The sequence below is a fragment of the Budorcas taxicolor genome, chromosome 5 (genome assembly GCF_023091745.1).
Source record: "Budorcas taxicolor isolate Tak-1 chromosome 5, Takin1.1, whole genome shotgun sequence".
In the NCBI taxonomy this organism is placed as follows: Eukaryota; Metazoa; Chordata; class Mammalia; order Artiodactyla; family Bovidae; genus Budorcas; species Budorcas taxicolor.
The window spans coordinates 162,099,777-162,113,325 of record NC_068914.1 but is presented as its reverse complement, the minus strand read 5'-3'; the positions used below and the strand labels follow the sequence as shown (position 1 = coordinate 162,113,325).

Here is a 13,549-nt window from a genome sequence, read left to right as displayed (position 1 = left end):
TTTAGTCTATGGGTGGCTGGAACAACTTCTATATAGTTTTTTATAATTTTTTTTTTTTTTTAGTATCATAGACCTAGCATAGCACGCCTGTTAATTGGACTCTTAGGTAGTATACTTCAGCTGAAACTCAGGAAGATAACGGGGCCTGGCGCAGGGTGGCCGGGGGAAGGTAAATGTAACTGTCCCTTATCCGTGGGGCCTGGCGACCCTGCCTTGCAGGAGGGATGCGGGAGACGCGGGCTCGGCCCGTCCCCCACCGTCTCCGCCTTCTGGCATGAAGAGTGAGATCACAGGGGGCATCCGACTGGGAAGACGAGGTCGGCTGCCAACTGCCCTCCAGGTCTGCGAACGCGAGAGGGGTAAGAAAACAGGAAACAAAACTGGTCGGAACAGGCGTGATCCAAGGACCGGACACTCCCAGGACGGAGGCCCAGGGGGCAGACCATCCAGCCCAAAGCAAGGGAAAGGCCACCGGCCCTTCTGTGTCACCGACCAGCGTGCCTGTGCCCCCTGGCCATCAGCCCGCTGCCCCCGAGTCCTGCCCCCTGCGCACACTGCGTGCCCCTATGTCTGGGGGTGCAGGTCCCCAACACCCACCCCAGACCCTTTGGGAGGCCCCTGTCTCGGCCTGCCTCTCAGGGACGGCTGGGGCTGCCACATGAATTGTTAAATAGGATTTTCTACAAATATACAACATATAAAAACTGTTAAATATATAACTTTCGGCTTTGCAAAATACATTTAATGATCTCTTTCAAACAAGTGTTACTTTCGCTTTCTTTAATTTGCTTTCTGGAGCTAAAGGGCGGTCAGATGAGACAGCAGTCGTGGGAGACCCAACATGCTCTTGCGGATCCTGGATTGTCCCGCTATCTGAATGGGGCGGCGAGAGGCGCGTCGAACTGGTTAAAACAGAAAGTGATTTTAGTAGGAGAAGGTCCACCTAAGTACAGAGGAGCAGGTGTGCGCGGCGGGCCGTGGTCCCCGGCAGGCGCGCCCGCGGGGTCCGCGTGGGGACATCACGGGCCACGTGTCCTCTGGCCACGTCCTCCGGCCGCGCGGGGCGGGGGCGGGGCCCGCAGTGTTCGTGGGGCGGGGCCGCCCGGGCACGTCTCTGCCCCCGTGTACCCCCCGTCGAACCCAGGGACTCGGATGGTGAGGGCGAGTCCACGTGGAAATAGATTTTGCTCTTTGGTCTATTGAATATACTGAAAGGATAAGAAAATAAAAGCGATTCGGACAGTCTGGGGCTCGAGGAGAGGCCACGTCTGCGTCCGAGACTCAGTCCTCCCGGAACCCGGCGCTGTCCTCCACTCTCGGGCTGGCAGGGCTGCAGCCTCGTCCTCCTCCTTCTCCGAGTCCACGCCGGGAGGGCGGCCAGGCCAGGCTCCAGGGGTGCCCGGCGACGTGGCCCCGCGGTGTGTCCCCGGCCTGAGTCCTGGGGGAGGCCGGACAGATTCAGCGCGGGCTGCCGAGGAAGCAGGCTGTCCTTGACAGGCTAGAGAAATGGAGCGTGGGCGGATGGCAGCGGGTAGGTGGCGTCCACGACGGGCCGAGGACCGTGGCCGAGCTGTGGACTCTCCAGGGAGCCGGAGCCACTCCTGGGGCCCCTCTGGGGCTGTGTTTGTCAGGAGACCTGAGAAGCAGAGAGAGGAGAGCCATCAGCCTCCACACACACCAAGGGTCCCCGTCGGGAACAGCAGGAGCCCAGGGACCCCGCGAGGCTGGCTTCTCCCAGACAATGTGCTTGAAAGACGCCAGCAGACCTTCTTGAGGACAAAAACTAGTTTTCAGAGCCAAACTGGAGGAGAAAGCTAAGCTTGTCACAAGAAGTCCCTAGGAACACCCTCTCTCTCCCGGTGGGGCCCCGCCTCCCACCCTTTGCCGTGACAAGGGAACATGCTGGAACTTTCAGCTGCTGGTGTGAATTGCCTGTCCTCTGCCCTGTGCTGGCCAGGTCCTTGGGTCTGGGTGGCATTGACCTGTTTCTTTAACCATGTACACAGCAGGTGCTACATAATTGCACAGAGGAGAGCACTGGAAACAAGGGTGCATCACCCCCACAGAGCCCCTGGCAGGACGCAGAACTGGGGTGTGCATGCTGGTTGATGGGTGCACAGCCCCCCAGGCAGCACTGGGGCGTCTCGGGGGCATGACAGAACATGCCAGGTCAGCGCCGTGAGGGGACAGGGGTCCCCAGCCTCTGCTCTGCAGCGGGAGTGTCACAGGTTAGACAGTGGACAGAGGATAGGGATGGAGGCTTCCCCGGGGCACCCCCCCAGCCTCCCGCCCAGTGTCCACGCCCACGCTGGGCCCACCCACTCGGCAGGACGGGGCCTCCCAGGGGCTGCAGGAGCAGGACTGGTGTGGGACCCCATGGCTGTGGGCACGTGTCTGAGTGATAGATGCCCCCGAGGGGGCTCCACGCGCTGCTGGAGAGGGTGATAAGCACGAGGGCAGGCAGCGGGGGAGAGGCTTGGAGCCCCTCTGTCTCCGCTGACTGAGGCCCAGCCCAGGAGGCGGCGGGGAGCAGGGCCAGGGTGGGAGACATCCTGGGTTCACTGTCCAGACCGGCGCAGGGTCCTGGGGGGTCACTGTCCAGACCGGCACAGGGTCCTGGGGGGTTACTGTCCAGACTGGTGCAGGGTCCTGGGCTCACTGTTCAGACTGGTGCAGAGTCCTGGGGGGGGGTCACTGTCCAGACTGGCGCAGGGTCCTGGGCTCACTGTCCAGACTGGTGCAGGGCACAGGGTCCTGGGGGGTCACTGTCCAGACCGGTGCAGGGTCCTGGGCTCACTGTCCAGACTGGTGCAGGGCACAGGGTCCTGGGGGGTCACTGTCCAGACCGGTGCAGGGTCCTGGGCTCACTGTCCAGACCAGTGCAGGGTCCTGGGCTCACTGTCCAGACCAGTGCAGGGTCCTGGGCTCACTGTCCAGACTGGTGCAGGGCACAGGGTCCTGGGGGGTCACTGTCCAGACCGGTGCAGGGTCCTGGGCTCACTGTCCAGACTGGTGCAGGGTCCTGGGGGGGTCACTGTCCAGACCGGCGCAGGGTCCTGGGGGGTCACTGTCCAGACCAGTGCAGGGTCCTGGGCTCACTGTCCAGACTGGTGCAGGGTCCTGGGGGGGTCACTGTCCAGACCGGCGCAGGGTCCTGGGGGGGTCGCTGTCCAGACCAGGCAGGGTCCTGATTGCATGCTTCTCCCTATCTGACCAGCTGCCCATCAGCCCCGGGACCCTGACCCTAATCCACAGTGAGCACCCCTCCCCCAGCTCTCCCGAGTTTGACAGAGGCCCCCGTGCATGTCGTGCTTGACACAGGAGTCCAGGAGGGGTGGTGACCCTCCACCCTCTGTTCTGCTGCCCACAGCCCAGGGCAGCTGCCCCTCCCTGACCTGTCCAGTCACGTCCACGACCGAGACCATCCAGCCTGGTCACTCATGGGCTAGCTCGAGGGGCTAACCAAGAAAGGACGCTCTGAACCCACTTTTTCTTCTGTATAAATTCTTATTCGTGGATAAATAGGAAAACACTGGAGCATAAGAAGAAAATAAAAATCCACCCACGTTTCTGTACCTGAAGGTAAATATTTTGATAACATTAGTGCATTTCCTCTGCACTCTGTGACAGCTCACATACTCTGTGTCACGGCTACGATGAGGCTGGGGCTTGGCGTGAACGCTTGCGTCGTCAAACGCAAGCCTGCAGCCTGTCCGGGGGGTCAGCGACCCCTGGCCACGTCCATGCTCATGTGCCAACCCCAGGACAGGTGGGCAGGGGCCGGACCGTCTCAGCGTCCCCCCCAAGCCCCACCTGGGGGGCTGCTTCTCACGTCTGCGAACTCAGACAGCAGAGGCTCCCACGCCCCGTAATTCCACCAAAAAGAGGCAGGGTTTGGTTGAGGACTCGTCTTCACTCCTCGTACCGGCCAGGAGTGGAACACGCTCACCAGCGGGGTCCTGGCCACGCGCCTGTCTGTGCCAGTTCGTCTGGCCGGGCTCTGCGTTTCTTCCCAATCTGAACAAGGACGTGTGTTTCGTCACGGGCAGGCCTGCGAGAGGCCCCGGCACGTGCCCCCTGGGCCTGCCGCCCAGCTCGGTCCACCCGCGGACCGAGCTCGGTCTGGGCCATGTTGTGGACCCCCAGGTTTTCTTTTCTGGGAGGGAAGCAGGGCTGGGAGTCCATTGGGGACACCTTCACGGCTTAAAGCGACTCAGTCTATACACCATCCTAGGGCTTGTCTCAGGGGGTCCCCCATCCTCAGGAGGCCCCCGCTTTCCCCCACACCCCCTGGCCTCTGGCTTTTCCTGACCTTGGGTGGGCAGGTGGGTGGGGCAGGAAGGACACCAGGCCCCTGTCCGTTCCGGCCAGTCCCCCCAACACGGGCCCAGCCAGGACAGGGGGACACGTGGACCCATCCAGCTTCCTCCCAAGCCCAGAGAGTCCCCTTCCTTCTGCCGCAGGGCCCAGGCTGCGTGGGGGAGGGAGGCAGACCCAGAACCACCAGAGGGGGGCTGCAGTCGGACAAGCCAGGCCGGGGCTCAGCGGCCCAGGCCTCGGCCTGACCATCAGGAATGGACGGGCAGCCCGACGTCCTCAGAGGCTGTGTCTGTCTGGGACAAAAGGCCTGGCCCACCCAGCAGCACCCATGAGTGGCGACTGCCAGCTGGTCCTGAGGCCCAGTGACGGGGAGAGAGGTCGGGGAGTTGGGTCTGCAGCCCGGGAAGGCGGTCAGGAGCCCGGGGACCAGCTGTGGCGGGGCCGACAGGGCTCATCTGGCCGCCGAGATGCGTTTCCAGGCGAGGGATTTCATGGCCGAGACCCGTCTCGGGGTCCCCACTCAGGGCCCTGCGCTGGTCCTCACGGTGCCCGGCTGGCCCCCGTGGGCGGCGGGAGGCTGCTCTGCTGGAAAGAGGGTCCTCTGGTTTCCAGCATCCTTCCCTGGGGACAGACCCCTCGAGACAGTAGGCCAGATCCCTAGGGACCCCTGGGATCTCCTGGTGGGCTGCCCCCACACCTGGGGACCACATGCCTGAGCTTTGGGGATGACAAACGAGAAGGGAGGCAGACCTGAGCTGGGGGCCTCAGCCCCAGGGCCCCTGCCTCCACCTGCTCCGGGACAAGCAGAGTCAGCAACCGGGACCCCAGGCTTGGTGGGACTGTGGGCTCCATTCCTCCAGGAGCTCGGGCAGCTGTCTGTCTGTCTCTGGAGGGGGGCATCCGGCCTGGGGTCCCCTCCACGTCTATGCACCTGGGGGTTGGTCTGAGCTGGCATTGTGGACCTGCTTGCATTCCCATCCAGGTGAGTCTCTCCCATCAGCCAGGGAAGCACGTGTTCTGAGGTGATGAGTTGGTTTTTCTCAGTGTTTGGAGACTATAAAGCTTTGTTCACAAAACACAGGGACACTCTCCAGCTCCAGGAGTCCACGGAGCCGTGTTCTTGGTTCCTCTGAAAGTTCCCACTGCCTTCCAGGTCTGGATGAATCTTCTGTTCAGGAAGCTCGGGGTTCTGGTTTGAACGCCCTGAGCAAGAGTCTTGATGAAGAGCAGAGACATGGAAACAATGGGGCCACAAGATGACGGTGGCACGCACGGGAGGGCTTGACCACGAAGGCTGTTACAACGGAGAAAGTAAAGCCTGGGGAGAAGCTTCTGGAAAGGCTGAGCATCATCCCTCCACACCCAGCCAGCCACGTGACTGCAGCTCTGGGACTGTTTCTTGACCTCACACGTGAGGAGTGTTGTTAACTGAGCCCTGAACCCGGGAGGTCCCAGACACCCGAGGAGGGAGGGACATGCTCATTCCCAGAGGGGTGCAGATGCTCAGATGTGGCCCCCTCTGCCCAGGCGTGAGGGAGGCGGCCACCTGGAGACCCAAGTCCCGCTGAAAACTCACAGCTGCGGCTGGTGCCTGGGGCAGACAGGGCAGAGACAGGACACCACAAACGGCGGGGCTGCAGACAGAGGCCAGGGCAGCACGCGGCCCGGGGACGCCTGGCATGAGACGGCAGGGCCCCCTCCTTGCCCGCCCCTTGGGGACCAGTCTGGCTGCCCCAATCGCAGCTACTGGTCACCGCGGCTGCTCCCACAGCTGTCTGTCCCCACCCCACCGGCACTTCCCTCTGGGGCTGCTGGACACCAGGAAGGGGACAGCCATGCCGCCTCCTGATATTTAGGGTCCCGAGTGGGCAGGGAGTGAAGGGCTTCGTCCCCTGGAGCCCACAGCCCCCAAAGGTCACACAGAATGCCCCAGACCAGCAGGGACACCCATGATGACACGCAGCAGGCATGGCCCGTGCCTAGGAATCCGTCCTGGAGACTGTGGGCTGCGGTGGTCTTGTGGGACCTTGCCGAGCCAGTTCTGAAGGGCCAGGCCTTCACGGTGCCCCTGATGAGAGAAGCCAGGGAGGGGAGGCAGCGGGCAGGGGCAGGGAACGCCTGGGCGGGCAGCTCTGTCCCTGCTCTGCAGCCTCAGCACACTGCCCCTCATGCCTACGAAGCAGTGTGGGGTGGACACCCCCGCTTCCGTGTCAGGGGATGCAGACCGCCGCTCTGCACATCACGTCCCCAGGGCACCCCCGGGCCTGGGTCTGGGGCCCCAGCCGACGGGGAGAAGCTGGGTCTGACCTCAGGGCCCCCTCTCCAGCTACCCTCACACCTTGGCCCCTGGCCACGCCTGCCCTCCTGGGCTCAGCACCGGCCACGGGTCTCCCCTCCTGGGGTCTCTGGCTAACAAAGCTGCTGTGTGGCCTCAATCACCCCAAGCCGCTAGCCTTCCACGGCCGGGGGAGGCAGGCCCCACCTCTGGCCGGGCTGGTCAAGAACCGGCAAAGGACGGGAGGGTGGCCAGCGCCCAGCCCGAGGCAGGAATGTGAGCGAACTGGACAGTCAGCTCGTCTGGGTCTCAGCAGCCTTCCCCCGCATAGCAGACCCTGCGCGTTGGAGGAGAGGAGCCGATTCAGCACCCACTCACCAGGGCGAGGATGCTGCACCGCTCAGTGGGACCGGCCCTCGGGGGACAAGCGACGTGAGCGTGTGCATGTGCGTGTGCGTGCGCGTGCGTGTGAAACGCCGCGCGGGGCTGATTGCTGGCATGGGCGTCCCAGTGGAACAACGAGACAGAAGACGTGAGAGGCAGCGCTTATAACACACCAGGGGCTCCTGGGGCCACTGCATACCTCGCTCCCCGCACCAGTCCTGCAGGCCGTCTCCCCAGGAAGCGGTGACTGCCTGGCCTCAGGCAGAGGGAGGCGGCAGACAGAGGCCTCCACTCCGCCTGGGGAGGCCGGGGCCCCGGCAACATCCTGCTCAGCTGCTGCCCAGCTCCTGCAGGGGTGCCCCCCCTGGATGGGGCCCACAGGCTGAGACGGTGGGTGGGCCCCCGCCCCAGCCCCCTCCAGCTCCGCACTGGGCGGTCCTTGACCTCCCCACCTGCTCAGCTGCCCCCGGAAGGGCCGGATAGCTTTTCCGAAGGGGGCTGGACCCAGGCCGAGTCCTCAGGGGGACACGTGTCAGCAGAGGGTGCGGCGGCCCCGCCAGGCGGCTGTCAGTCAGGGGAGCGTGGGGAGCAGGCCGAGGATCCGGCCACACCCTTTCTGGCTCAAATATCTAACCACATCCATCTGTTAAAAGGAGCTTCACTGAGGGACAGCTCACAGCCGAGGTGCCCTTTGACGGGGTCAAGTCTGCGGTTTGGTCTGTTCAGAGCCGGGTAGCCATCACCACGGTCAGCTTGCAACAGTTGCCAACATTCCCCAGAGTACACCCGTCAGCAGTGACCCCCACCCCCATCCCATCCCGGGGAGCCCCCAGGAGAGGGGTTCTGTGTCACGGGGCAGGTGTATCTAACTTTCTGAGCAACCGCCAGCCCGTTGTCCAAAGGCGCTGACACGTGCATCTCTGACTCTCTTGATGACGCATTGCCCAGCACTTTCCAGAAAAGCTGGCGGATTCACACGCCTCCCAGCATCCTTTGTGAGGCTTCAGAGTGAAGCTGGAGAAGATGGGACCCAGCCCGGGAGCCCCGGGAGCCGCGCCTGTCTGCGCTGTGACCCCTGGGATGGAGACCCTCTCGTCACTCGTTCCGTCCACATTTTATGCTTCAGGAAGGTTCCGCCCCAAGCTGCGGTTCTCCCCGTCTGCCTGCTACCCGCTCCCGGGCTGGGAACCAGTTCCCACTGGGCAGGCCCCCAGGCCCACCTTCCATTGGCCTCAGCTCTCGTGGAGGGGAGCCTGACTTTCAGAAGCTTGGGGTATCGGGGCTGCCCCTGAGGATGGCCCAGTGTCAGCCTCCCGGTCACCGGGTGACCTCAGCTGTGAAATGGGTGACAGCAGCCCACGGAGACCCTGGGGACCCCGGGTGTGCTCAGAACAGCATCGGGGCGTCCGCCATCATCGCTGCTGGTCACTGGTCGTGCTCAGGCTGCTGGACCTTCAGCGTCCTTCTTCCTCCTGAACTCAAATGCCCACCTGGACTGGCCTTCAGCCAGCTCATGGTTTCCGGTGTCTCGTTTTATTCTCTAATCCATAGGAAATTTAATTTGGGATGAGGGGTGAGGTAAGGACCCCTCTTGAATCTCCCCCAAATATCAAGCGGGTGTTCTCAGCACCCGCTGTCGTGGGCCGCCCCTTCCCCCGGCTCCCCTGTCCGTGGCACCGACATCTGGGTTCGTGCTGGCCATGTGGTCTGGTCCTTGGATCAGAAAGAGCGTTGGAAGAGTGAACATCTTCATGGGTGGTAACTGGATCCTGGGAACTTCATGAAGCAGCGTCCTCTATGAACTCACGAGCTGGGTGAGTGGCAGAACCAGGCTGCAGCCACACTGCCCAGCGCTGGTCCACTCGCAAAGCTTCTTTACCCCCATGTCCCTCCCCCGCGGGAGGGGGACACTGGGGCACGTCCCAGAGCCCTGTTCCACACTGTGGCTGAGTCCCAGCCGACATGAGACGTGAAATCATTCTGTGATGTTCCAGAAAAGTCTCATCAGAGATTTGATTGAAACTGTATTAAATCTAAACATCAAGTTGGAAAGGACAACGTCATAATATTTAGACAATCCCTACCTTATCAAAGTGCGTGACATCTTTCTTTTCATCTCTGCGAGTCTCTGTAAGTTTTCCATGGTGAGGCTTCGTCATGATCTTTGTAGGTGTTTCTTTTTACGAGACTTATTCCCCGTTGTTTCATGTTTGCTCCTGCCATTGATGGAGCTCTCCTCTCTTTCACTTTCATTTCTTTATTAACTGTCATGAAACCATTACGCTTTCTACACATAGCTGCTTGGAGGTAAGAACACAAAGGCTTTTTTCCAGTCTCTCCTCCACGAGCCAGTGGCCATGTTTCTTCCTTAAAGCTGCCTACACACGTCACCTACTGTTTTCACCCCCTAAATGACCCATGTTTAAGCGACTGCTGACTCTGTGCCCCAGGCCTCAGGACTGATGAGCCTTTATTAGCCTAGTCTGGGGTCAGCAAACTCATGCTACCATGGGCCAGTTAGTGTACATTTTCAACTTTGCAGGTTGTAAGGTCTCTCTGCAAAGACTCAGCTTTGCCATTGCAGTGCGAACACATCCCTAGATGATCAGTTCAGTTCAGTCACTCAGTTGTGTCCGACTCTTTGCGACCCCATGAATCACAGCACGCCAGGCCTCCCTGTCCATCACCAACTCCCGGAGTTCACTCAGACTCACGTCCATCGAGTCGGTGATGCCATCCAGCCATCTCATCCTCGGTCGTCCCCTTCTCCTCCTGCCCCCAATCCTTCCCAGCATCAGAGCCTTTTCCAATGAGTCAACTCTTCGCATGAGGTGGCCAAAGTACTGGAGTTTCAGCTTTAGCATCATTCCTTCCAAAGAAATCCCAGGGTTGATCTCCTTCAGAATGGACTGGTTGGATCTCCTCCCTAGACGATATATAGGTGAATAAGCCAGGCTGTGTGCCAATAAAACTTTATTTACAAAAATAGGTAGGGGGCCGGATTTGACCAGCAGGTGGTAGTCAGCTGACCTCTGATCTAGACCAGAGCTTGTTTCTGTCTGTGACAGTTTAAGTTGCACACAAGTAGAGGAACTTCTATGCTCCTAATTGGTCTAATTTAACAAATTCTTTAATTTGTTTTCAAGGCACCAAGGTGATCCTCCAGAGTTTAGGAAGTACCTGTTCACTTTCTGTAAGTAATAGTGATTGCATTTTCTCATATCAAATGGTTTTGTGAGTGCCTTTGCCAGAACTTGCAAAAAGTAATCAGTCCTGGGGGGCTGTAGGCCAGCCTCATGACAGCCGCCGGCCCTCGGCCCAGTAGGGCCCGGGTGGGGCCCACGTGCAGTGCAGCATCGGCCCCGGCTCCAGGAGGACCCTGGGTTCTGGGAGGGCCCGCCTTCTCCTCCAGCTTAGCCTGGAGGGCCGCAAACATCGCTCCTGTGATATCTTTCCTGAGGAATAAATACAGGGTTTGACTGCCGTCTTTTTCCGCATCTTCTGAATTAGAACACGTGTTATATTTGATCTCCTGACAGAGGTTGTTGTCCTACGTGATTCTGAAATATTGAAGTGTATTTGCATCTCATATAAATCTACTGTGTGGTGGACTGTTCTCGGTTCTTTCGAAGGCCTGGAGAAATCAGCCGGCTGTCATCTAATGTCAGTGCCAGCATAAAATCACCCAATCACCACTCAGTCCAGAGGCAGGGATCCCCCGAGAACCATGTGCACACTGAAAACAATGCCAGCTCCCAGACGGCCTCAGGCATTGGCTAAAGGGGCTCAGTGCTTGGCAGGGCACCCAGCCCACATCACAGACTCAAAACTCTCGACCGAACAAAAGGACCCTCTGTGAACTTTACCTGTGGGGACCTCTCTGGCATCAGGGTTTCACCAGCCCCTAAAATGAACAGGGTCATCTACTGCATCTTCCAATTTGGGGAAGAGACACCTGTGTGCAGAACGCTTTCAAGAACATGTCAGTTAAAACATCTGGAACCTTTACTGGAAAACATTAACCTTTCCTACTCCTTTGGTTACTCTTGTTAATACCCCTGCCCCCAGAATATGATGTATTTAATCAGATTTCCATGGGTCGTGATCAGCGGCCCAGCTATGCACACGCTCCTGAATAATTTGAGGCCCCATTACAGGCTGATTTTTCTTTCCCCCTTTCAGGTTCATGTTCTAACTTTTAAAAAACCTACATGACAGAAGTAAAATGCATTTTTATAGTTTTGCCAGAGATGCAACGATCAATTCCCTGTCTTAAAAAAATCATTAATATTTCTTTTTCATCTTTACAGGTTTTCTCCTCTCGTTTTGAAGGTGGCTTTTTCTATAGCTTGGGTTCTTCATTTTTGTTCTGAGCTAAAAATAAAGGTATTTAAGCCACAGTGTGTTGACGAGTCCATCTTCCCTGTGCCCACAGGTGCCCTGTGCTGTCCTCATCCTAAATGAGATTTAGCAATAACTCAGACGTGTACACTGTATCGTCCAGCAAGTGCCGGCCCCACATAATGCTGTTCACGTTCTCACTGTCTCAACCTTTACAGCAGCCCTGGCGGGGCTTCCCTGTGGCTCAGATGGTAAAGAATCTGCCCGCCAATGCAGGAGACCCTGGTGCTATCCCTGGGTCAGGAAGATTCCTTGCAGGAGGGAATGGCCACCCACTCCAGTGTTCCTGCCTGGAGAATCCCATGGACAGAGGAGCCTGGTGGGGCACAGTCGCATCTGGAGTCCCGGAAGGACTGGACAAAACTGAGCGACTAACACGTTCACACTTTCCGAGCAGCCCTAGGAATCAGAGAATAGCATTTTGCCCATTTTTATAGATGCAGAAATGGAAACGCAGAGAGCAAGGCCATGCACTCTGCGTTAAGCAGGTCAGGCTGCTCTGCCAGGGAACTGAGCTGGAAGACTGACCTCACACGCACACGGCTCATGGGCGGGGCTTCGTGTTTTATTTCATCCTTGACCAACAAATTACAGGAAGGCCCTGGTTGCTTGGGTTATGATTATTTTGGGGAGTGTGGTTTCAAATATATGGTATCATAATTGGAAAAGCAGGCTGGCACATTCCTCCTTTTCAGTTCAGTTCAGTCGCTCAGTCGTGTCCGACTCTCTGTGACCCCATGAATCCCAGCATGCCAGGCCTCCCTGTCCATCACAAACTCTGGAGCTTGCTCAAACTCATGTCCATAGAGTCAGTGATGCCATCCAACCATCTCATCCTCTGTTGTCCCCTTCTCCTCCTGACCCCAATCACTCCCAGCATCAGGGTCTTTTCAAATGAGTCAGTTCTTCCCATCAGGTGGCCAAAGTATTGGAGTTTCAGCTTCAACATCAGTCCTTCCAATGAATATTCAGGACTGATTTCTTTTGGGATGGACTGGTTGGATCTTCTTGCAGTCCAAGGGACTCTCAAGAGTTTTCTCCAACACCACGGTTCAAAAGCATCAATTCTTTGGCACTCAGCCTTCTTCACAGTCCAACTCTGACATCCATACATGACCACAGGAAAAACCATAGCCTTGACTAGACGGACCTTTGTTGGCAAAGTAATGTCTCTGCTTTTTAATATGCTCTCTAGGTTGGTCATAACTTTCCTTCCAAGGAGTAAGCATCTTTTAATTTCATGGCTGCAGTCACCATCTGCAGTGATCTTGGAGCTCCCCAAAATAAAGTCTGCCACTGTTTCCACTGTTTCTCCATCTGTTCGCCATGAAGTGATGGGACCGGATGCCGTGATCTTTGTTTTCTGAATGTTGAGCTTTAAGCCAGGTTTTTCACTCTCCTCTTTCACTTTCATCAAAAGGCTCTTTAGTTCTTCTTCACTTTTTGCCACAAGCATAAGAGTGGTGTCATGTTCATATCTGAGGTTATTGATATTTCTCCCGGTAACCTTGATTCCAGCTTATGCTTCCTCCAGCCCAGCGTTTCTCATGATGTTACTTTCTATAAGCTTATGTTAATCAGCACATACAGGTTCCTGTGACACTCCCACTAGTCTGAACTGTAGTGAGTCATTTTGCGTCAGTAATGCTATGCACATACGTGTCAATATATGGCGCCATATTGTTCCACTTTAACCATTTTACGTGGACTTACCAGATGGCTCAGACAGTAAGGAATCTGCCGGCAATGGAGGAGACCAAGGTTCACCCCCTGGATGGGAAGATTCCTGGAGAAGAGGATGGCTACCCGGCCCAGTATTCTTGCTTGGAGAATCCCATGGACAGAGGAGCCTGGCGGGCTATATTCCATGGAGTCACAAGAGTCAGACGTGACTGAGTGACTAGCTCATTCCACCTACTGACTTCTCTTCCGCTTCATTTGCCTCGTGTCTTTATTATTTGCTTTTAAACGTTTGCTTGTAGGCGTGCCCTTAGAATGAGCACGTATTGGACTCTTAGAAACAGCCTGGTGAGCCTCTGCCTTTACAGAAGGGACTAACCCGGTCACACCTATTGTCGCCAGCCATGCTGCAGATCTGTCTCGGGCAGCATGCTCCACACAGTCTCTCTCTGCTCCTTTCCAGGTTCTTTTCCTTACACACAGCCTTCC

General features: G+C 57.7%; 1 protein-coding gene across 1 annotated transcript in view; it reads right to left on the bottom strand.

Annotated features, from left to right (window-relative positions):
* Nucleotides 1–1,605: 1,605 nt before the first annotated feature.
* TAFA5 (TAFA chemokine like family member 5) overlaps nt 1,606–13,549 on the bottom strand; it is a 179,187-nt gene continuing 167,243 nt past the window's right edge. The window contains exon 4 of the mRNA XM_052641237.1: nt 1,606–1,636. Coding sequence (XP_052497197.1) covers nt 1,628–1,636 — 9 coding nt within the window. The 3' untranslated portion in view covers nt 1,606–1,627. The remainder of the gene's footprint in view (nt 1,637–13,549) is intronic.